Below are 24,796 nucleotides of genomic sequence, written 5' to 3'. Positions count from 1 at the left end.
ACTGGTTATACTTAACCTGTAACTTGTCAGAGATAAAGGTGGCAGCTACAGGTAAAGTTATCTAAACAGGTAAGTCTACTAAAATATTAAAATTGCAACTGATTATTATCACAAATAGACAAATTTCATTACGTTTGTGGTTTTTCTCTCAGACCATTTCTATTTCATCTTCATTACACCTCATTTTTTTAAAAAAACTGAGTAGTCCTTGTTTTTCTAAGCTCTCCTATCTACTTTAAGTCTCACCTCTCAACTTCTCACCTGGAAAATATTAAAAGCATGAATAATGGAGTTAATTCTAAGTGCACTTCTAAAGATATTTATAGGTATATTATAATTTGAGTTAAATTTATCTACATTCTTGTGTCAAGAGCAGAAAAATGAATTATAATCGTGTATTTTAATAGAGCATATCAGATTAAAAGTACATATCTATTCTCAAACTAGACAGACACTGTTATAATCACTAAATTGGTAAGATTAAGCACTCATCTATTCCATTTGCTCATCTGCAGAGCTAGATTTATCTAACATATACAACACATCAAAAAATGGATTCCAACAAGAAGAGTGAGGATCTCTTAGTAAACTAGAGACTTTTTAAACTTCAAATAACCACAAACATTGAGCCCTTCCCATTAAATATTCACACGGATGATAAAAATAACCTTATTGGTATAACCTGTAAGACCTAATGTGACATTTATTATTGCTATGGTCAATCATTCATTCTAATAGAGAAACTGCAATTTTAGTGGTCTTATAGTTAGATCATAATGATTCCTTAGAAATTCTGATTGGAAACTACGAACAAGTGAACTTTCAAAAGCATACAATTCAAGAGATATTAACAACTATTTAATATTTTTACTTATCAAGTGGGGTTCAAATGTTAAATCCAGAAATAATTTTTACTATTAAGATACAAAACAGTTTCTAATAAGTGAAAAGTTAACTGAATCATTCAAATAAAAATGCTTATTCTCTATTAATAGTAAGCCATTATCCAATCAACACCTACATTGATTTAAATGACACACTAAAACAAAATTATTAGCATAGAAGAATTTTATGACTTTTACCTTTGGCTTTTTTCCAAAGAGCCACAACTTGCCCTTGGCCTTTCCTACTGTGGTTTTGGCATCCATCTTCCCACTTTCCTGTTTGGATGCACTGATAGTCCCATCAGAAATGGTTCTATAAATATGCTGACTGTAATCTTCAAATGGGAAGTCTCCTGGAGGTTCAAATCCAGACTTGAAGGAGTCTACTACCATTTGAGAGTCCTACACATATGAAACATGTTTTTAAAACCATTTTATTTATTTTTAATACCATTAGCTTTTAAAACTTTATTCAAGAAAACAAAAATTTAAAGGAAGTAATTCTATAGTTATCATTAAAGGTTTAATAAAGTGAATAATTTGTCCCTGTGGATTAGTAATAAACCTTTAAATATTTTAATCCCAATAAAGATACTAATTTATAATCAAATTAACATATTATTAATTTGTAATATTCATGAATGTTTTTATTTCATAGCTTCAACCCACTGAAATTCATCTGAGGACAAGGATAAGTAAGATCTAACTGACAAAAGGAATACAGGAAGAGGTTATTCTCATGTAGAAATTCTAAGAAGTTTCAAAGGAAAAGGGCTTTTTGCTTACAGGGTATCTACAAAGAAGATGATCTTTGGAACAGGGGAAAGGACATCTAATTGTAAAAGAGAGTAAGAAACAAGTACAAAAGGCTTTCATTCATCCAAAAGGGGAAAGGATAAACAAAATATCTTAAAGACATACTCGGGAATGTTAACCAAGCAACAGAGAAAGATCTCACAAACAGTATTAAATATAAAAGGCAACTTTAAAAATATAAAGTTCAGTATGATTTCCCTAAAACTTTAAAACTCACATAACTACTATATATTGTCTTTGGACATACCTACCACTATCCCAATGTTAGCTACTGACACCTTAAGCTCATTATTTTCAAACAGAATACTTTATCTCTACAAACTCCTCCCAACCCGACCCCTAACCACTTCTCTTTTATTGCCTATTTCTGTTAATTGTGCATTTTGCCTGTCATTTAGTCAAAAGTTATCCACACGTCATACCTCAGTTTTGTCATTAATGCCACCCCTACCAATCATTCACTAAAGGGTAAGAAGAATGAGAAAGGAGAAGAGACATAACTATATTTGTAATCTTGGATCCAACCATACTGAAATATAAATGTGATCTCTGAATTCCCAATTAAAGAACCCAAAAGTCCTTTTATTTTTTTTTTTTTTAAAGATTTATTAATTTATTTGGGGGGGGGAAGCTGGCGAGTGGGGGGGAGGGGCAGAGGAAGAGAATCTTCAAGCAGACTCCCCACTGAGCACGGAGCCAGGGGTCCGGGGCTTGATCCCTGGACCCCAAGATCATGACCTGAGCCTTGAGCGAAACCAAGAGTCTGACACTTAACCAATTGAGCCACCCAGGCACCCCCAAAATCCTTTTATTTTTAAAATTTAAGTTAGAATTCTATGTGTTACAGGAAGGATGCTAATTAATATAATAAACCAACTTGCTATGAAGACTAAAATATATGGTACATATTTGGTACTCCCCAAACACTGGTTCTCTTCTCTTGTTCTTTCCTCATTATCTCTGTTTCTGCCAACCATCCGTTCTGGTCACTCTATCAACATTTACTGAGAAATGACCAGGTACAAGAGTCTTGCTAGACCTTAATCAAGACAGAATGTGACTGGATATTCTTCCTCAAGGGGAGCAGGGCTATGCTGTTCCTTCTACTCATGACGCCCTTCTTCCTTTTTCCCATGGGCCATTATTCCACACACTACCCATGCTTCAAGTGCCAAGTCTTATACTAAAAGCAATTCTTACAGTAACTCTAGATCTATTTCTTTCTCTTAATTTTCACGAGAGTAAGAATACAGTTTGTAACCCACAGTTCACAGGTTATGTTATACTCTTGGAATAAAATTGAAAATTTAGTGAGGGGAGGAGAAGGATTAGAACTCTTTTCTTTCAGAACAACTAGAATTTTAGTGTTTAGAATGGCTATCTTTAAAGCCCAAACGAGGGGCACCTGGGTGGCTCAGTCATTAAGCATCTGCCTTCGGCTCAGGTCATGGTCCCAGGGTCCTGGGATCGAGCCCCACATAGGGCTCCCTGCTCCGCGGGAAGTCTGCTTCTCCCTCTCCCACTACCCCCTGCTTGTGTTCCCTCTCTCGCTGTGTCTCTGTCAAATAAATAAATAAAATCTTAAAAAAAAAAAAAAGCCCAAAGGAATCCAATCTACTGCCAGACTTCTAAAGAATATAATTTAGAATCAGCTATTCATCAATTACTTCACCCCTTTCCCAATTCATTTCACCAACTCCAGCTGCATACCTAAACCAAATACACTTATTCAAATATAATTATATAGCACTTACTCTTCTTTCATCAACTGATTTTGCAGCGAGAATCATTCCTTCCAAACATTTTGAAATGATAGGAATAACTTTGCGTTCTGAGTCTGCAAATCCTCTGTAACACTCACTGAGTTTAATAGTCCTTCGTTCATCCATTTCTTGTAGTTGCTAATAATCAGAAATTTTTAAAAAAAGGGAATACTGAATTTTCTTTTCACGCTGAAGCAAACCCCACCTCCAAATTAAGGATTCTACAGAAATAGTTACACTGTTGTTAGTATCTTTTCAGTGCTACAGACTTACAATACTTAAAACTTGAGACTTGTCATGTAACAAAAGAAAAAAAAAATCCAGCCTTTTAGCACATCTTAAAACCAGGTGACACTGGTTTTCAAGTATTCTAAAGGCACCCCCTAACAGGCTACCAGCTCCCTTCCTCTTACCACCTCTACCTTTCATTCTTCAGTCAGAGCAGTTGTCTATGTGTCCAGGAAAAGCTGCACTTGAAAAGAGAATTCTGATGGCCCCCCCCCCCCCCGTTTTTAAAGCAACTGGTCTATAACATATATAAATCTGAGACTTCTAAGCCCTTAAGTTAGTTCAGACTACTTTGGTTAAGATCTGGCTGGACTAAGGATCCACAGCTGACTGAATACCAACAGGTACTCAGACCTACCCAGTCAATCTACAGCTCAGAGTGACTGTTAAAGTATTGGGGACACAAGATGAAAAACAGGAAGCTATGTGGTGAAAATGGTACATATAATGGAATCCCCACAATTCAAAAATTCACTAACATATGCCACTAAGAATTATGCTGTGACAAGTGAAGCCAATAACTTAACGGCATTTTTGACACTTAATATTTGCCAATACTACTAAGCCTTTCTTCCTCCTAGGAAGCAGCTACACTGCTCAAATCCCCAAACTCCCACAGCCTTCATACCAGTTTTTCCTAATTACTTCCCGAAGCCTGTGGGTTTGACACCCACATTTTCACAAAGGAACTGCTCCCAGCATTACAAAATGGCAAGACTGCTCCACAGCAAGGTCCAAACAAAAGGATCAAGCCCCCAAACACAGAAAGTGGTTGATCTCCAAGTTAAAGTCTCCCCAGAACATGAAGGCTTAGCTGGAGAGCCTAGAAAAGCACCCAGAGTGAGGACTGGCAGGCTAGATACTCTGGATTAAATGACTGGAATATGATACCCACTCTAGGCCACCACCTCAAACTATGCTCCCTTTGTACTGCTAATTTGCTTAAAAAGAAAAAGAAAATATATTTGGGCTCACAACTCTTGCCATATAAGCTCTGCTCTCCCAGATACTACTTTGAACACCGTTTCACCTAAAATCTTTTCTCTAATTTCTTGTCCTTCATAACTTAACCATCATGTAAATTCTGGGTTTTTATCTCAGGCTGTTTGGCAACTGTTTATCATCAAGTGATAATAGATGGGATTTGTAAGCAAACTTATAGCCTGAATTACATTTATGATCTGGCAGCTAGGAAGACAAGCAGATAAAAACCGGGCTAGCGAATACATTTCATAAGAGTTATTTCTGCCACGTGGAGTAATGCCAATGATTCTGGTATACTGTCAAAAAGCTACATCCCAATTCTTGTCAAGCAGATTACAATGTACAATTCCACTGAATTCCCCCCTATGGCCTAATGCTCAGTGACATGGTATTAAGCTTTATCTAGAAAATGTCATTGCTTTAGTGGACTGTTTATTACACTAATAATAAATCTATAGGAAAATTTGTGATTTCAAAGTTAGGAAAAATTTACTTTTCAAATCTATAATCATAAAGGAAGTTCGTATCACTAATCCTGATGACTAGTAAATCTAGAAACATGCTGGTTGATTCCTGAAATTTAAGTTTTACATTTAAAGAATAGTTCTTCCAACTCTAAAACTACATTAATTTCATATACCTAACCTTTACCTTGTAAATCTGAGGAATCACTACGTAGAAATGTTTGTGTTGTTCTCCATTAAAGTTCTGTAACTGTGCCGCATATTCATTTTTATTTTCATCAGCCATATGTGTGCGCAGATTCAACTGCTGTTTGGCCTAGAGACAAATTGGTCCAGATCATTACCAACAAAAATAACAACGAAAAAAATCATAGCTAATTCGCTTTTCTAAAAGTTACACTAAAACTAGACTTTTTCTAACTATTAATATCATTTAAAATTTAAGGAGATGCTTGCAGATCTTCTGGCCAGAGCACTCACCTTTGCAACATTCTCTTTCTCTTACTGCAATAGTCCTCCCCCTTGCAACAATCTGTTCAAATAAAGTTTCTCCTTACCAAATCCAGATTTTTAAAAATTAAATAAATGACAACATTATGGCTTGACTTGAAATAGGATGCTCTTAATCAGAAGGGAAAAACAGTACAGAAATATTTTAGACAGTTAAAGTTAGTAGTGAAACATTCCTTTAAACAATCCACTTATATCCAACTAGAACCACAGTGAAATCAAATGATAGAAATGTTAATTTTGGATAAAGTAATACTCAACAATGATTTCCATCTCTATACAAAACCAGAAGTACTTTTAAAAATGTTTATTTAGAATACAGTTCTATTCATCTCAACGTCTTACAGAAATGCTTTTTGACTGAGTCAGGTTAGCATCATCTACACTGATAAGAATGTTAGAATACAAATTTAATGTAAAATCATTAATTCTAGATTTAATGAAGGAGAATCTAAATAAATTTCTGTTGTTCTAAAGTAGTAAGAAAAAAACAAAATAAGAACTGAACTCAATTTTTCAGTGTTCCAAGGAATAAATCATGTTATACGACAGTGCTTTGGAAATTGTAAAGCACATTGTGAATAAACTTCAATATTTTAATTCCATTTTCTGCAAATGTAGTCTCTAACCTTCTAAAAGGAGGTCCACAAGTTAGTTATTCTGAACTCAGAAACAAACTGACCTATGGAATTACATGGTAGCCAAGATACCAAATAAGCCCACAAAAATGCATTTAATCCACAGTGTACTTGATTACAATACTTAAGTGCTACGGAAACTAAACACCACAGCCCAAAATATTTCTACAGAAAAATACATTTGAAGTTCCAACCTGGGACCTTAAGTACACATTCATTTATTTCTTCCCCCTTTCTCCCTGCTCCCACAAACTATGATGGAATACAGTATTCTAAATTACTCCCTACCCACAATGGTTCTGTCAGGAGAAACCGCTCCTGTTCTAAAGTCACTGGCTGTGATTCCCAAAGCCTAGGGCAAAGGTTCCACAGGGTATGTAGAAGTATAAGGCTTTCTTAGAAAGCTAATACAATTGAATTCTCTGGCGTACTGTGGGCTTCATACTAACTGCCTTCTCTCTCTTTTTTAACACTGCATTAAAAAATCTTTTAAATGTTTAATTGTGGTAAAATACACAATACACGTAACATAAAACTGACCATCTTAATCATTTCTAAGTGTATAGTTCAGGAGTGTTATGGTATACTCATGCTGTGCGACTGCCTTCCTTTTCTTAAGGAAGATCAGTAACTGGTTTGCTCCCTCTTCACTTTTTTTTTTTTTTTTTTTTTAACTTTTATCAGTAGTTGCTCAATTGAAACTATGTTCCCTTCCCTACCTGGTCACTGACAACAGAATGCCTCTATATAGTTCCTAAAGCAAATCCTCAAAGTTTTCCAAATTTTCTAATAAGTAAGGAGACTACAAACAAATGAGCATAAAAAACTATAAACATTAAAATTCTTAAGTTAGGTCAAACTATTAAACATGTTATATCTGGATTTCAAAATGTCTAATTAGTCTCTAAAGATATCTTTACAGACCAAATGAAAAAATAAGTTAAATGAGAGTCTAGTTAAAGAGTTCCTTAACTTGTCTAGTACATAAATTATATATTCAATCAATGTTTGGTCAAAGGAGTTGGAACCCGTGTCAACCAGCAAGGATGTCTCCCATGTATAAAACAGTGCCGTTTCCAACTGTTGTGGTCCACATTTTTATCAAATAATGATAACACATTATGTGCATGACATGATGCTAGGAAGGAAATGAATATATGGACGATCAAAATCAGGATCCAAAAATCTAAACAGCAGAGTTAAGTCTAGTAACTGACAGAGATGTACATATGCATTTAAAATACCAACAGTACAAGTTCTGAGACACATTTCTCATACCACACCATATGGGAAAAAACATTGGGTTAACCATAAACTCAATGGGAGTCCATCCAAACAATGTAATTGCCCAAAAAGTCGATACACATTTAGGCCATAATTAACATAAATCTGGTGTTCAAAACAAGGGAGGTAATCAAACTCAGGACCGGTAAGACCATACCTAGATTATTACATCCAATCGGAAGTAACATAATTTATGTGGGACACTGACAAATTAATAGATATCCAAAGGAAAATAGTTACAATGAAAGGTAACTTGAAGCTATTTCCTACATAGAATAAAGAAACACAATGGTTTATCTAAGGGTAGAGAATCTGCTACAAATATCTGAAAAGCTATAATGAGGAAAATAACAGATTTGATACTTTTCTGGTACCTCAAAGAAATTAAAACTAAACAGAGGGATGAGTGAGATCAATATAATAAGGAAATGCTAGAGTTGGGGGGAAAAAAGAACAAACTGCCTTAAGACTGTGTATTTCTAACGAGATGGAACTTACTATCATTAGAGGTTTAAAGTCATTAAAAATCAGGTAGAAAAAAATAAAAGCCTCACAAGTTATACTAGAAGGCCTTTAAGGTATTTGCAAATTCTGGATTTTATATAATTTTATAGCTTTTAAGTGGTAAAGAAAATGGAATGCAGAAAATAAATTACTCCTCCCTCCCTTTTTACTTTTTTCTTGCTCTAATCCCATAGAGAATTATAAAATCCTAAACTGAAAATATACAAATGGTGGGCCTTTGTATGTACAAAAATGTGGAGTAAGGTTCACCTGTATTTCAAAATACCAACATTTCCACTCTATCACTATGTCAAATGTTCTAAGATAAAGAGCATACAGCACGGGAGAAGGAAAAGCTAAGCAGCAGCAGTTACAGGACTGATCCTACAAATAGTTATGTTACAGAATACCTGACCCAGATCAGTTAGTGACAAGAGAGTTCAGCTTCCCAAAATGAATGAATGAATGAAACAAATACATAAACAACTAACATCACATACCTCTGACACTCTGATCTTGTTTTGCCTTGTGTCAAGTTGGGAAGCACACTACCCAACTCCCATTTGCACACACCATCAACTTACCTCAGACTTTCTATTCTGTTTTGGAATAGGATAGAAATTTATTCTCAATAGCAATCATGTCTTTCCTATGCATTCTGAATGCAGTTAAGACATTACAATAAAGTGACACATATTAACTACTTTCTCAGACTAACTTGTGATTTGAAGTACACAAATATTTGTATATTTTAGATTTAGACATAGTTTTTCTCTTGGGGAAGCTACCAATACAAATATTGTAACTACCCTCCATATGCAAGTGATGATATTTCGATATCAAAGTCAGTTTGGATTATTTCTTACCTTTTCAACGTCTGCCTTGGTTGCATTAGTATCATTATCCAATCTTTCGTAACTCTGTTGTGCCTTTTCTGCCTCTTTACATTCTCTTTCAAATTTCTTTTTACTCTGTTTAAAAAATTAAAATATCACACTGAGAAATAAAATTAATTTATCTCATTAAAAAATAAATTTAAAATGCTGCCACTGTATATTATATAGAATTACACACTAAAAATTTTTCTAAATTAGAAAAGAAATGTTAGTATTATAATCAATCCATGTGACTTAAATATCAGACATTATAGACTGTCAAGGAAAAAAAAACATTGGCATGACTGAGTTAATATTTATAATATACCTCATCGTTTGCCAATAAGAAAAAAATCACATTTTTTGGTAGTTTTTTATTATAAGCTCACCTTCAGCAGGACTTTTTTGGTTTGTTTGGTGTTTTGTGTTTGGTTTTGTAGGTTTGTTTGGCTGGTTGGTTTTGGTGTTTGCTTGTTTCATTTTTTTGTGGTGGAATGTGGAAATGTGCCTCCAAAGTGGCTTCATATTGTTTCTTCCAGGAATCTCAGGAATACCGTTAGCCCAGAACCAGGCCTTTAAAATTTTTACTTAATTCAAATTACTATGACTTTGTAAAAGCTATTCACAACAGAGCCATGTGATATGTACCATATTTCCTCCCAGGCATACTTCTTTTTTTTAATTCCTGGACTTAATTTCTTTTTTTTTACCTTTGCTTAGTTTTCAACGTATTTTTTTTCTAATTCCACCCTAGTGTGCACAGTTCTTTAAAAATCTCTCCTCAGTTAATTCAAACATATTCAGAATTCTATCCATTTTATTTTCTTAATGAAATCTCTTCCAAAGGCTTTGACCTATTGAAATTTGGACTGCTTATACAAACTAGACCTATTGCATAGCTACTTCCTTAAAAATTCCCTTCACCATCATTGCAGAGATTCCTTTCACCTCCCCTTTGATTTGAAATTCATATTTCCCAGTTCCACACCTTCCCCTTTCTTGGTTCATTTCCTTATTTTGCTAGAACACATTTAGCAATAGCTTCCTCAAAGATTTGCGGGAGATAACTTTTCACATCTCCATGGCTGAAAATACCTCTACCATCACTTTTAATTGATAAAATTTGGCTGGGTATGATGCTGTCAGAAACTGTCTTCCTTCAGAAATGTAAAAGTACTAACTAATCCACTATCTTCTGGCTTCCTGATCCCATTCTGATTCCTGATCCTTTGCATAAAACATGTTTGTTTTGTTTTCCTCTCTGGAGACTGGTAAGGATCTTCTCTCTCCCCTAACTTTTCTGAAATTTCATGAAGATATGTCTTGCTGTGAGTCCACTGTGCTGAGCACCTAGAAAATCCTTTCCATCTAGAAACTCATGTCTTTCCGTTCTGGGAAAATTTTCTTGAATTATTTTTGTCTGTCCATTTTCAATGTTTTCTCTTTTTTAGAATGCTTATTATTTTGAAAACGAACCTATAGGATGAACCCTCTACTTTTCTTGTATTTTCAATTTCTATCATTCTGCTCTACTTTTAGAGATTTCTTCAATTTTATTTTTTCTAAGTGAGTTTTTAATTTCTGCTATCCTAAAGTTCTTTGTGTGTTCCTTTGACAGCATCTTATTCCTATTTCACAGATGTAGTATCCTCTCTATTCCCTTTCAATATTAATAGCGTTGCAAATGTTTTGCTTGTTTTTGCTATTTTCTATTTCCTTTCACAGTCACTGTTTCTTCAAAGCTGCTACCCACCCCCCACCCCCATATTAGTTTTGGTCTTTAGTATTTACATTAGTTGTTTTCTCTAAATGTCTGAGGATCCTTGCCTATCTGTTCTTATTTTAAAAGCCAACTGAAAGTTCCACAGGTGGGGCTTGAGGATTATTGTCTCTTCCTCTAGGGTAATATGGCCAGGTAGTTTCCTTGGAGAAACCCTACTATTGTTATCTGTAAGTCTTTTCTCTCAAGCTAGTTAGATTTCCCAGAGGAGACTCCTCAATTTCTTACCTGGAAAAACATATCCCTTGCTACCTGTATTCTGAGAATCGCTCAGAAGAAAGCAGAGGATGTCAACATTTTCTATGTACCTAACCCCCTTATTAGAACAAGTTAGATGTCAATTTCTTATCTTGGGGATTACAAAATGATAAATGGGACAAATTTGGGTTCCAAACCTCTTAACTACCAGGTCGAGGTTTAAATTTTTCACAAGATACCTCTCCTCCTTTGACCTTCAGATAGAGACAAGTTTCTTTGCTGTCTTCCTTGACCAGGGGGCAGAGTTCTTATAGTCCATCTTTTACTAGAGAGTTAGTCCTTTGAAGATTCAAAACTTTACACAGGGGTATCAGTGCCAACTCTCTACAACATACAGAGCTAAAACATCATCTCTGTCCCTGTATATTAAAACTTAAGCCCTTAGCAAGGTCCAATAAACCACCACACTCCAACACCTCTGCCTTCATTCTTCAAATGCCACTGTATCAGCTCATATACCTATTGCTCTGGCTTCCAGTTTACCCTTAGTTTCTAGCAGTTACAGATCTCCCCTTCTCTCAGCTCTAAGAACTTAAAAAATACAATAAAAAACAGTTTAGCTATTATATCTAAGTATTTGTAGCCAAGAGGTTTCTGAGTTAGCTCAAACTGTCATAAAGCTAGAACCAGACATACCTCCCCCACCCCTTCTTAGAAGAGCCCACCTCCCAGTGTAAAGGCTGGAAATAGCTGATACTTGCTTTACCAGCCTCCCCACAGCGGGAGCATGGTCAAGTAATCTAATCTTGTCAAAGGCACCCATTAGGAAGTCTGCTGGGGATTTTCTGAGAGTTTTCCCTCCCTGATAAAAAGGAACAGTTAGAAGAGAGATGCCCTCTTTTTCCTGCTTCCGCATGCAGCTGAATGAGGATGTGGTGCTTGGCAGCTTAAGTTGACTGTTGACCATAAGGGTTGGGACAAGCCTGAGGAAAAAAGCCAACATGGTCAAGACATAAAAAGTGGACAGAGAAAGCAGAAGCAGCTTGAGTGACATCACTGAGCTACTGACCAACTCTGAAATTGCTCCATTTCTGAGCTCTGTTCTTATAAATCTGCACGCTCTGTTACCTGAGCTGCCTGATAGACCTAGCATCTTTGATACTTTAGTCTTGGTAATCTCTCACCATTCCTTCAAAATTTTCATTATCCTGGGGTTAATAACTGTCTTTTTAAACTATTTTCCTCAATTTTCAATACTCGGTCACTAATTCAGCCTGTCTCTCCCACTTCTTTAAATCTCCTCTCAATTATTTAAAAAATGTTAGGAATTTTGCAATTTCATTTTCTTGATTAAACAGGAAGATACAGAACTAAGAAATGGGATCCTGCACATATTTCTACATATTCCACAAAAATTGTATTTGTCTGTCTCCCTCACTAGACTGCAGGCTCCACAAAAACAAGGACTATGTCACTATTCACTTTTTTTCCCCCACTGTTCACTTTTGTACCAGGACTCAGTACATGTCAAGGATGCCGTCAATAAATATGAGTTGAGCTGAACTCATCTTTAAAGGTATTGTTAGACTTAAAGAAATCACTCCCACATTTTTTTTCAATGCTTCTTTCTTATGACCCCTCTAACTTTTGCTTAGTAACTGCCAACTGTTCTAAAGGCAAGTCAGCACATATTAACAGGAATAATTTGTGCCAACCCAAGTTTTTAAAGGGACCAATGACTCACAAGTGTAGGAGTCTGTTATTATGAGTAAATGAAAACACACATATATACACACTCATTAGGTGACAGATACTAAGAATGCTAGTTAAGGTAATTTAAAATTTAATAAATGTAAACACTCCTAAAAGTCTTGTTAAAACCAATTAGAATGAAAATGAAAACGAAAATGAAAGGGACTATTAATATAACTAAGAATTCTCAATCAGCACTAGTGCCTAGAATCTTATATCAATGACATTTATATAGCAGGACTTTACTCTTAGAATATGTGATTTTAAGCTCTGATGTGATTTTTAAAAAAAGAAGAAAAGGCCAAAACACATATATACATGAGGTTTTTCTAATCTCAAACTTAAAAGTCCTTTTCCTAAACTAAATTAAGACAAACTAAATTAATTTAACATGGAAAAACAGCCTTTTGCATAATTTTCAAGGAATACAGTGTCCATAATAAAAATATGCAAGTAAAAGAGTAAAGAATAAGCTGCTTACTAACCTGAGAGTTCAGAAAGAATATATTTTTTTAAGATTTTATTTATGTATTAGAGAGAGCCTGTGAAGTAGGGAAGGGTAGAGGGGGAGGGGGAGGGAGAAAGAATCTGAAGCAAATTCTGCACTCAGTGGGGAGCCCAACGCACCTGAGCTGAAACCAAGAGTCGGACACTCAACCAACTAAGCCACCCAAGTGCCCCCAGAAGGAATCTTAATCTTATACTACAGAACATCTGGTAGAGAATTTTAAGGAAAGCAGACAATATTCCATGTAGACATCTTGTTTTTCAAATGACTGTATGCCAGAATATTTAAGAGAAAGCACATTAGCAAGCACCCTTGAAGTCTGGGGTTTTTTTAAAGATTTTTTTATTTGAGAGAGAGAGAGAGCGGGGGAGAGAAATTCTCAAGCAGGGTCCCCGCTCAGCTCGATCCCAGGACCCTGAGGATCACAACTTGAGCTGAAATTAAGAGTCAGCCACTCAACCAACTGAGTCACCCAGGCGCCCCTACCCTTGGAAAGTTTTTATAGTAAATAATTATTATACTTTTATAATTTTACCTATAAATACTATCAAGTATTTTCTTTCCTACAATTTGAATGGTCTATGACCAGGAGCCCAGTACTAGGAATATTTACATTATTACAGAATCATTGAACTGGAAGAAACATTTCATATAATCTTGTCCACTGTCTTCATTTTTCATATGCTAAAGATGAAATCAAGAGAAATCACAAAAGGCAGAACTAGAATCTAGGTCCCCTCAATCTCTGTCAAATGGTCTTCTGAGATGCATCACTATTTTTTTTTAAAGATTTTATTTATTTGACAGAGAGAGACACAGCGAGAGAGGGAACACAAGCAGGGGGAGTGGGAGAGGGAGAAGCAGGCTTCCTGCCGAGCAGGGAGCCCGATGTGGGGCTCGATCCCAGGACCCTGGGATCATGACCCGAGCCAAAGGCAGATGCCTAACCGACTGAGCCACCCAGGCACTATTAATACTCTCATTACCCCTACCCTCTATCAATATTTTATAGTAACTATTGCAAAAATCAAAAAGTATACTCCTAAACTTTTAGAGTTATCTGAAGATTACGGAGTTGGTACAAGTATAAAGCCATATAGGGGGAAAAAAAAAGAAAAATGACAAAATGATCTCATATTCTTTACACCAATGTCAAATATGAATAAATACATCAAGAAATATTAAACTCAAAAGATGTGAAGCATAGGAGAATTTGGGACTAGTCTATAAAACTTTATAAGCATGAAAACACTATAACTCACGTTATCCATCTGTTTCCAGCACATGTCAAGGTACTGTTGAGCTTTCCGTCCCTCTTGAAGATGCTGAAGATCATAACCAAAAAACAAATAAAACAAACAAAAAATTAGATTTAAATACTAAAAGTCTAAAAACCCCAAAAAACCTTTATTTTTCACTTTATTTTTTCAACGTACTAATTATATAACTTTATCAAGACTTAGAAAGAGACTATTAGTAAAGCAAAACTCTCTAAAATGCATTTAATAAGTATTATCTGAATACTTTAAGTATATCCTTTAAGACAGATATAATCTCTAGAAAAATACATGATTTGTCTTGAATAGGGGTTGACAAATGTCTTCTATAAAGGGTCAGATACAAATATCTTAAGTTTTGCAAGCCATGTGGTCTCGGTTACAAATATTCAACTTTGCTGATATAATACAAAAGCAGCCACAGGAAATACATAATAAGTGTGGGTCTATTTCAATAAAACTTCAATTACAGTCACTGAAATGTGAATTTCAAACAATTTTCACATGCCATGCAACAGTCTGATTTTCAACTATCCAAAATATACAAACCATTCTTAGCTCATGGGAACTAAGAAAAACAGGCAGTAAGCTAGATTTGGCCCATGGGCTGTAGGTTACCAAAATCTTGGTCTTAAATCCAAAAGGATCACAAATTAGCAAGAGTAGCTTAAGATAATTTTAGCTAAAAGAAATTAAAATAGTATATCAGTTTATACTGAACATTACTTTAAAAAGCAAAGTAATTATGTGAAAATATTTCATATACTATATAGCTGGATGAGAACAATAATTACCATTTTTCTTTCAGTTTTCAGATCATGAGCATATCTCATTAATTCACCATAAACTCTGTGCGCCATTTCTTCTGCTACTACTTCTCGCTGTCCTGCATAGTCATTTAACTCGTTAAGGATGTTAAAAAAGGCTATACACGAGGTAAACCTGACAAAAACACATTAAAAAATGGTGAAATTTATGTATTTTTTCTTTACAAATATTCTCTGTGAGGTATGGATTGAGCCTGACACTTGACAAATTTTAACATACTCAACCTAACTCTCCACTAGTAGCTCCAAATTAACTTTGTATGAAAAGAATACCGCATTTAACTCAAGTTGTATATGTTTGGATATCTTCAAGTAGTCTTAATTTATAAATAAAGGGATATATGGGGTCAAAAAATAGTAAGAATACTACCTGCAGGCTCTTTTGGTATACTGGAATCTCTTAAGTAGCCAATTGACTGGCCTGAGCTGGGGAATGAGCTTAGATTCCTAGGACTGGCAGCTGAACCTGTTGCAGAGATGATGTGCTTGCTCTAGAGGACAGAACCTGCCAATCATACCACTCAAATGCATTTCGATGGCTGATCTATAGAACAATTTTGCTATCAGCTCTGGACACAGCTGCTTGTATGCCTGCCCACATCCTGAATGGAAGTAAAGTGCCATTATGGTTGGCACCAAAGAGGGGTAAAACGGGGCAATAAGGGTAAAAAAATGCATGTGGAGGGAAGCAGAGAACCAAAGAGAATCGCTGTATTAACATGTATAGATCTACTCTAAATACACTGCCCCAACACTCTTTCAGTAGAAAGCAAGTAACTCAGTACTCCATTAACACTAAACCTAAGAATCCTAAAACTAACAATTATATACAAAGTTGTTCTAAGGCTAGTCTCTTTGTTTCTGTATTTTAGAGCCATCCACATATCCCTGCTTAAGATTACCAAAAAGCTCATAAGCAATTCCTAAACTTTTATTCAGAGCTCCAAGGTTACTGAAAACCTCATTCCTTTTTGATATCCCTTTAAACTAACCAGCCAAACTGTTTTAATACCTGTAAGAGTAAAAGCAAGAATCTAACAAGGTAACAACTACAAAATAAAGTAAGGGGAAAATACCCTTTTCTTTTGAAGACTAAATCACTCAAGTAAATTTAGTCCCAGTCCACATTTTACTTGGAAACCCATACTTGCAACTATTTCAGAAAACTGAGCCCACTGAAACATTCATTATTAGAATAGTCCCTTGTTCAAACACCTGTGATTTTTTTAATTAAAACTTAAAAAAAAATCATTAAAAAAGCTAACAGCATATTTTACTAAATAACAAAAATATGGGTTTTTTTTATTTCAGTATGCAATAATAAACAGGTATATAATTTACCTTGGTTCTTCATCTTTGGAGGAACGTTTGGGACAGTACTTCTTGACCAGATTTCTACAGGAAGAAACCAAGTTTTTTATAAAAAATACTACTGTTGAAACATATTCTAAAAGTTGCCAATTTCATGATATCAAGAATTTAATGACATAAAACAGGACAGCAACATAATCCTCTACTACCATTAACATCATATGATCCTTACATTTTGTTCTTGAAATACTGATACCTGTAAAAAGAAATGTTATTTTTGTGTGTGTATGAGCGTAATCATAATAATTTGAATAATTATGCTATCAAACAAGAGAGGTAAGAAGAAACAAAGTACAAAAATAGAAGAAACAAATTTCAGTATATGAAACTCAGTGACAGCAAAAAGATGTATTTCAAAGAAATATCATCACTATTTTGTTTTGCAAATCAGGAATTTTAATATGAACTAAGTAAGGTAACATGTAAACAAGATACTGACTCACTAACAGGATAAAAGAACAGTATCCTCCATAACTCTGCTTTTATATGACCCTTAACATTCTCTTTTTTAGGCAAATTAATTATATTTATACTTGTAACTTTCTTTGCCTGCATCTGTGTTCATTCTACACAGTCTCAGCCTAAAATGCTACCTCATCTCACCTTTGCAAACTCAGAGGAGACTAGAACATGGACTCTGAAGTCAGACTGGACTACCTGGGTTTGAATCCTAACTGTTTTGTGTGACACCTATGTGTCCTTGGGTAATTTACTTGCCTAGTTTCCGATCAATGGCGGTAACAGTACCTACACCCTACAGGGTAATGAAAATTAAAGTGGACAATATTTGTAAAGCATTTACCAGTGCTTTGTACAGTTCTCAAAATATGGTCAAAGGACAAGTAAAGGTCCACAGACTCTTTGTTGCCAATCCACAAAAAGCTAAGTACAGAACTTGAGAGTAATTTTGTCTGTTGAATCTAATAATAAAAAAATTGGTGCCTATATTTTATGTCTCCTTTTACGTCATTTTTTTAGCTAAAATTTTACTGTATTTTACAAAAGCATTAATACACAATGGGTTGGAAATTTAAAAAGAAACTAGTCCATCAACACAAATAGAGATACACTGTTTTAACCTGTAGGCATTTATAAAATAAATGGCCCTATGGTCTTTCAAATAAATATTTCAAAAGAATCACTGTCTTAATTATTCTCAAATCATCATTGATTCATTCCATTCAATTCAGCTTATTCATTCTATAATTACCTACTATATGCTAGGCACTGGGCAAGCTACTGGGAACATTAGAAATGAGAGAGTACCCATGCTCAAGAGATTTATACTCTACTGAAAGGAGATAAGCATATACCAATAATTACAATATCACAATTACATAATAAATGTTATGATAAAAGTATACAAAGGGTGCTATGACAGACAAGAGAAGGTCTTAACACCCTGAACAATGGGGGAAAAGAACAGGCAAGACACTGAGAAGGGTTAATATTTACCAAATTAATCAAAAAAACTCATAGTCGGGGCACCTGGGTGGTTCAGTCGGTAAAGCATCCAACTCTTGATTTCGGCTCAGGTCATGATCTCAGGGTCATGAGACTGAGCCCCGAGTCAGGCTCTATGCTCAACAGAGTCGGCTTGAGATTCTTGCTCTCCCTCTCCTTCTGCCCCTCCCCCTGCTTGCTCTAAAATAAATAAATAAATAAACAAACAAATAAATAAATAAATAAAATCTCTTAAAAAAAAAAAAACCTCACAGTCATCATTGGTTGTAAAGTAAGGTACAGAATGAAAGCCTTAGGCCTTACATATATATACCTGTTTACTGAAAGTTTTACTAGAAAGGAGGGGAAGATGGAGAAGAAAGATCCTGAGCTTCTCTCTTCCCACAACACTCAAGGCTATAACTATATACAGTGCAACTCACTCTGGTAATGACCTCAAGACTAGCAGAACACCTATTTTACAACTAAAGATATACAGAAAAAGCCATGTCAAAAAGGATATTAGGGGCAGATACACAGTCAGGAACCAAAACCCCATCATGGCAACCCACAAGCGGTAGAAATATCACAGGTGCAGAAGTCCTCCCTGAGGAGCAAATGCATGAAGCCCCACATAAAATACCCTCCCACTCTGGGGATCTGCATAGGAAAACAAGACCCTATAACATCTGGCTTTGGAAATCAGCAGGACTTAACTATGGGAGAGCGAGACGTCTATAGGAAACCAAGACTCTTCAAAGAGTCTGTATCACTGGGAGATATAGCACAGAGACAGAAGTTTAAAAAGTGCCCGGGCCACACGTAAAGGATTTCATTTACTGACTAATTTTAGGATGTGTGCACAGGGGCAGGGAATCATAGGAACTTTCTCCAGGAATGGAAGTGCTGGCAGGTACCATTTTTCTTGTACTCCTTCAGCCTACTTGGTCCTAAGCTGGCAGGCACCAGTTCTGAAACTCTCCATCTACTTTGGTAGCTGTGCTCACCCAGCCCTGTGTTCCCTTGCAGACCTACCACATTCAACCTAACTGCTCTGGCAGGTAGCCCTCCAAAGCAGTTCCCACTCACCACACCTGGCAGGCAGCCTCAGAACCAGCATCCCCCAAAGCAACTACCACCTCACCACACCCAGTGGGCAACCCTAGCCAGAAGAGTACCCCTCCAAAGCAACTCCTGTCCTGGGAAGGGTTTGGAGCCCAGCCACCCAGCCTTCCACCCCTCAGCATGCCTGCAACAGTCACAGCTGGGCCTGGCAGCCAGCTATAGCAGGAGCTAACCCTGCCTACCAGAACACTCACAGCAGGCCAGCGAGGCCAACCAGGCCTCTCAGCCAGCAGTGCTGCAGCCCAGTCACAACAGGAGGCTGCACAAAACCCACACGGGGAATATTCCTGGAGTGCATGGTGCTGGTGAGCAGGGGGAACTGGCACTACTGTGTCCCACAGAACACTTTCTACTTAAGACCACTGCTTTCAAGACCAGGAGCCATAGCTGACATACCTCACATATGGAAATAAACACAGAGAGAGAGACAAAAACAAGGAAATAGAGGAATATGATCCAAATGAAAGAACAACACAAAATCTCAGAAAAAGGACTAAATGGAACAGAAATAGGCAATCTACTGGATAAAGAATTCAAAATAATGGTCATAAAGAAGCTCACCAGACTTGAGAGAAGAGTAGATGAACTCAGAATCTGAACAGTTAGAAAATATAAAAAAAAGAACCAGAGTTGAAAAATACAAAAAATGAAATGAAAAATACACTAGAGGAAGCAGAAGAATAAATCAGCAATCCAGAAGACAGAATAGTGGAAATCAAGCTGAAAAGCAAAAAGAATTCTTAAAAGAATAGACTGGGGCATGTGGGTGGCTCAGTCGGTTAGGGGTCCTACTCCTGGTTTCAGCTCAGGTCATGATCTCAGGGTCCTGGGATCAAGCCTCGCATCAGGCTCCGCACTTAGTGGGGAGTCTGTTTGAGATTTTCTTCCTCTCCCTTGGCCCCTCTCCCTCTCTCTCTCAAATAAATAAATAAATAAATAAATATTTAAATAAAAAAAAATAAAAGAATAGGTTAAGTGACCTCTGGGCAACATCAAGCATACCAACATTTGCATTTTCAGGGTCCCAGATGGAAAAGAGAAAGAGAGGGAAAAAAATTATCTGAAGAAATAACAGCTGAAAAATTCCCTAACTTGAGGAATGAAATAGATATCCAGGTCAAGGAAGGAAAGAAAGCCCCAAAGGAGATAAACCCAAAGAACTCCACACCAAAGCACATAATAATTAAAATATCAAAAATTAAAGAGCGAATCTTAAAGCAGCAAGACAAAAAAGTAAATGTTATGTACAAGGGAACAACCACCTAAGTCTATTGTTTGATTTTTCAGCAGAAACTCTGCAGCCCACAGCACGATATATTCAAAGTGCCAAAAGGTAAAAACCCTATAACCAAGAATACTCTACTCAGCAAGGTATCATTCAGAATTGAAGTAGAGATAGTTTCCCAGACAAACAAAAGTTAAAGGACTTCATCACCACTAAACTGACTTTACAAGAAGTGTTGAAGGGACTTCTTAAAGTAGAAAAGGCCACAACTAGAAGAAAATTATGAAAGAAAATATATCGGGGTGCCTGGGTGGCTCAGTCGTTAGGCGTCTGCCTTCAGCTCAGGTCATCGTCCCAGGGTCCTGGGATCGAGCCCTGCATCGGACTCCCTGCTCAGCGGGAAACCTGCTTCTACCTCTCCCTCTCCCCCTGCTTGTGTTCCCTCTCTCGCTGTGTCTCTCTCTGTCAATTAAATAAATAAAATCTTCAAAAAAAAAAAAAAAGAAAGAAAGAAAAAAAAAATTTCACCGGTAAAAGCAAATATATGGTAAAAGTGGTAGATCATTCATAAAAGTACTATGATGGTTAAAAGACGAAAGTAGTAAAATCAATTTTATCTACAGTAATTAAAGGATATACAAAATAAAAAGATGTAAAATATATATGTCAAATACATAAAATAAAGGGAGGGGAAGAAATGTAGTGCTTTTAGAATGTGTTCAAACTTAAGTGACCATCAATTTAAAAGAGACTGCTATATACATAGCATGCTATATATGAACCTCATGGTAACCACAAACTCAAAGCCAGTAACACATACACAAAAAATAAAGAGAAAAGAATCCAGCAGAACACTAAAAAAAAAAAAAAAAAGTCATCAAATCACAAGGGAAAAAAGCAAGAAAAAAAGAACCAAGAACGACAAAAACAACCAGAAAACTATTAAAACAGCAATCAGTATATACATATCAATAACTATCTTACATGTAAATAAACTAAATGTTCCAATCAAAAGACATAAGGTGACTGAATAGATAAAAAAAACAAGACCAATTTATATGCTGCCTTCAAGAGGCTCACTTCAGACCTAAAGATATGTACAGACTGAAAGTAAAGGGATGGAAAAAGATATTCCAGGCAAATGGAAACAAACAAGAAAAGCTGAGGTAGCAATACTTATATCAGACAAAACAGCCTTTAAAACAAAGACTGTAACAAGAGACAAAGATGCCCATTACATAATGATAAAGAGGTTAATCCAACAAGAGAATATAACAACTATAAATATTTATGCACCCAACACAGCAAGTACCTAAATATGTAAGTCAAACATTAATAGACATAAAGAGAGAAATCGACAGTAATAGAGTAAATAGTAGAGGACTGTAGCACCACACTTACATCAACAGATACCTCATGTATACACAAAATTTGTAAGGAAACATTGGGTTTGAACAACACATCAGAGCAGATGCACTTAACAGATACATACAGCATACCACCTAAAGAGAACAGAATATATTCTTTTCAAGCACACATGTAACATTCTCCAGGATAGATCACATTTAGGGCCACACAAGTCTCAATAAATTTAAAAACACTGACGTCGTATCAAGCATCTTTTCTGACCACAACAGTATGAAACTAAAAATCAATCACAAGAAAAAAACTGGAAAAAAACAAAAACACGTGGAGGCTAAACAATATGCAACTAAATAACCAATGGGTCAACAAAGAAATCAAAGAGAAAATAATAAAATACCTTGAGACAAATGAAAATGTAAACTCATCACTGAAAATCTTTGGGACACAGCAAAGGCAGTTCTTTAAGAGGAAAGTTTATAGTGGTATAACAAAAATCTCAAATACTCTAACCTTACATCTAAAGGAACTAGAAAAAGAACAAAACCCAAAGCTAACAGAAGGAAGGAAATAATAAAGATCACAGCAGAAATAAATGAAATAGAGACTAAAAAAAAAAAAGAAAATATCAGTGAAACTAATAGTTCTTCAAAAAAAATAAACAATTAATAAACCTTTAGCCAGACTCATCAAGAAAAAAAAAGAGAGGACTCAAACAAAATCAGAAATGAAAGAGGAGAGGAGTTACAACCAACACCACAGAAATACAAAGGATTATGAGGCTACTATGAAAAAGTATACACCAACAAACTGGACAATGTAGAAGTAATGGACAAGTTCCCAGAAAAATACAATCTTTCAAGAATGAATCAGGAAGAAAGAAAATTTGAACACACTAATTACTAGTAATTTAACTGATCCAGTAATAACAATAAAAAAAAAACTCCCAACAAAAAAAGTACATGACCAGATGGCTTCACAGGTGAATTCTACCAAACATTTAAAGAAGAATTAATACCCATCCTTCTCAAACTATTCCAAAAAATTAGAGAAAGAAAAATAAAGGCTTCCATATTCATTCTATGTAGCCATCATTATCCTGATACCAAAGACACTACAAAAAAAGAAAATTAGCGGCCAATATCCCTGATGAACATAATGCAAAATCCTCAATAAAATATGAATAAACTACATTCAACAATAAATTTTAAAAAATCATTCAACACAATTAAGTGGGATTTATAGCAGGGATACAAGAATGGCTCAAATCCATAAATCAATAAAAGTGATATATCACATTAACAAAACAAAGGATAAAAATCATATGATAATCTCAAGAGATGTAGGAAAAGAATTCAACATCCATTCATGATAAAAACTCTCAACAAAGTAGATATACAGGGAACATAACTCAACATAATAAAGTCCATATAAGATAAGCCCACAGCTAACATCATCCTCAATGGTGAAAAGCAGCTTTTCCTCTAAGATCAAGAACAAGACAAGGATGACCACTCTTGCCACTTTTATTCAACGTTTATACTAGAAGTTCTAGCCAGAGTAATAAGACAAGAAAATGAAATAAAAAGCATCCATATTTGTAAGGAATAAGTAAAACTGTCACTATTGACAGATGACACAATACCATATATAGTAAGGTCCTAAAGATTCTACCAAAAACTATAAATGAGCTAAGAATAAATGAATTCAGTAAAGCTGCAGGATACAAAAATAGCATACTGTTGTGTTTCTATAAACTAACTGGGTTTCTATAGAAACTCTGTTTCTATAAAATAACAAAGTAGCATGAAGAGAAATTAATCCTATTTACAACTGCATCAAAAGGAATAAAATATCTAGGAATAAAGTTAACCAAAGAGGTGAAAGACCTACTCTGAAAATTATAAAAAGATGATGAAAGAAATTAAAGATGACACAAATAAATGGAAAGCTATTTCATGCTCGTGGATTGGAAGAATTAATATTGTTAAAAGGGCCATACTACCCAAAGCAATCTACATATTCAATGCAATCCCTATCAAAATACTAATTTTTCGGGGCACCTGGGTGGCTCAATCGTTAAGCGTCTGCCTTTGGCTCAGGTCATGATCCCAGGGTCCTGGGATCGGCCCCGCATCGGGCTCCCTGCTCCGCGGGGTGCCTGCTTCTCCCTCTCCCACTCTCCCTGCTTGTTTCCTCTCTCGCTGTGTCTCTCTCTGTCAAATAAATAAATAAAATCTTTAAAAAAAAAAATACTAATTTTTCACAGAACTAAACAAATAATCCTAAAATTTGTATGGAACCAAAAAAGACCCTGAATAGCCAAAGCAAACTTGAAAAAACAAAGCTGGAGGTATCAGAATCCCAGATTTCAAGATATACCATAAAGCTATAGTGCTCAAAACACCCAGATACCATAGAGCCATAGATACATGGATCAAGAGAATAAAGAGCCCAGAAATAAACCTATGTTTATATGGTCAATTAATCCTTGACAAAGAAGGCAAGAATAAACAATGAGGAAAAGCCAGTCTCTTCAATAAATGTTGCTGAGAAAAATGGACAGCTATGTGCAAAAGAATGAAACTGGACCACTTATTTGCAGCATACACAAAAATAAACTTAAAATGGATTAAAGACCTGAAACCATAGAACTCCTAAAAAGAAAACATAGGCAGTAAACTCTTGGACATGGGTCTTAGCATTTTAGTTTTGGACCTGTCTTCTCAGGCAAAGGCAACAAAAGCAACCATCAACAAAATGAAAAGGCAACCTACTAAATGGAAGAAATGTGCAAAAGATATATCCAATAGGGGTTAATATCTAAAATATATAGGGCGCCTGGGTGGCTCAGTTGGTTAAGCAACTGCCTTCGGCTCAGGTCATGATCCTGGAGTCCCGAGATCGAGTCCCGCATC

At 35.7% G+C, this 24,796-nt stretch overlaps 1 protein-coding gene across 3 annotated transcripts in view; it reads right to left on the bottom strand.

The window, feature by feature from the left end:
* The window catches only part of FNBP1L (formin binding protein 1 like), a 66,169-nt gene that overhangs the window by 18,380 nt on the left and 22,993 nt on the right, over positions 1 to 24,796 (bottom strand). For all 3 annotated transcript variants that reach the window (XM_021689995.2, XM_044914564.1, XM_021689993.2), the window contains exons 3-9: positions 16,694 to 16,747; positions 15,320 to 15,467; positions 14,511 to 14,573; positions 9,002 to 9,106; positions 5,387 to 5,515; positions 3,455 to 3,601; positions 1,083 to 1,286 (exon numbers count right to left, since the gene is read on the bottom strand). In XM_021689995.2, the coding sequence (XP_021545670.1) occupies positions 1,083 to 1,286; positions 3,455 to 3,601; positions 5,387 to 5,515; positions 9,002 to 9,106; positions 14,511 to 14,573; positions 15,320 to 15,467; positions 16,694 to 16,747 (850 nt within the window). The remainder of the gene's footprint in view (positions 1 to 1,082; positions 1,287 to 3,454; positions 3,602 to 5,386; positions 5,516 to 9,001; positions 9,107 to 14,510; positions 14,574 to 15,319; positions 15,468 to 16,693; positions 16,748 to 24,796) is intronic.

Source organism: Neomonachus schauinslandi, chromosome 4 (assembly GCF_002201575.2).
Source record: "Neomonachus schauinslandi chromosome 4, ASM220157v2, whole genome shotgun sequence".
NCBI lineage: Eukaryota > Metazoa > Chordata > Mammalia > Carnivora > Phocidae > Neomonachus > Neomonachus schauinslandi.
This window is presented reverse-complemented; position numbering and strand designations above follow the sequence as displayed.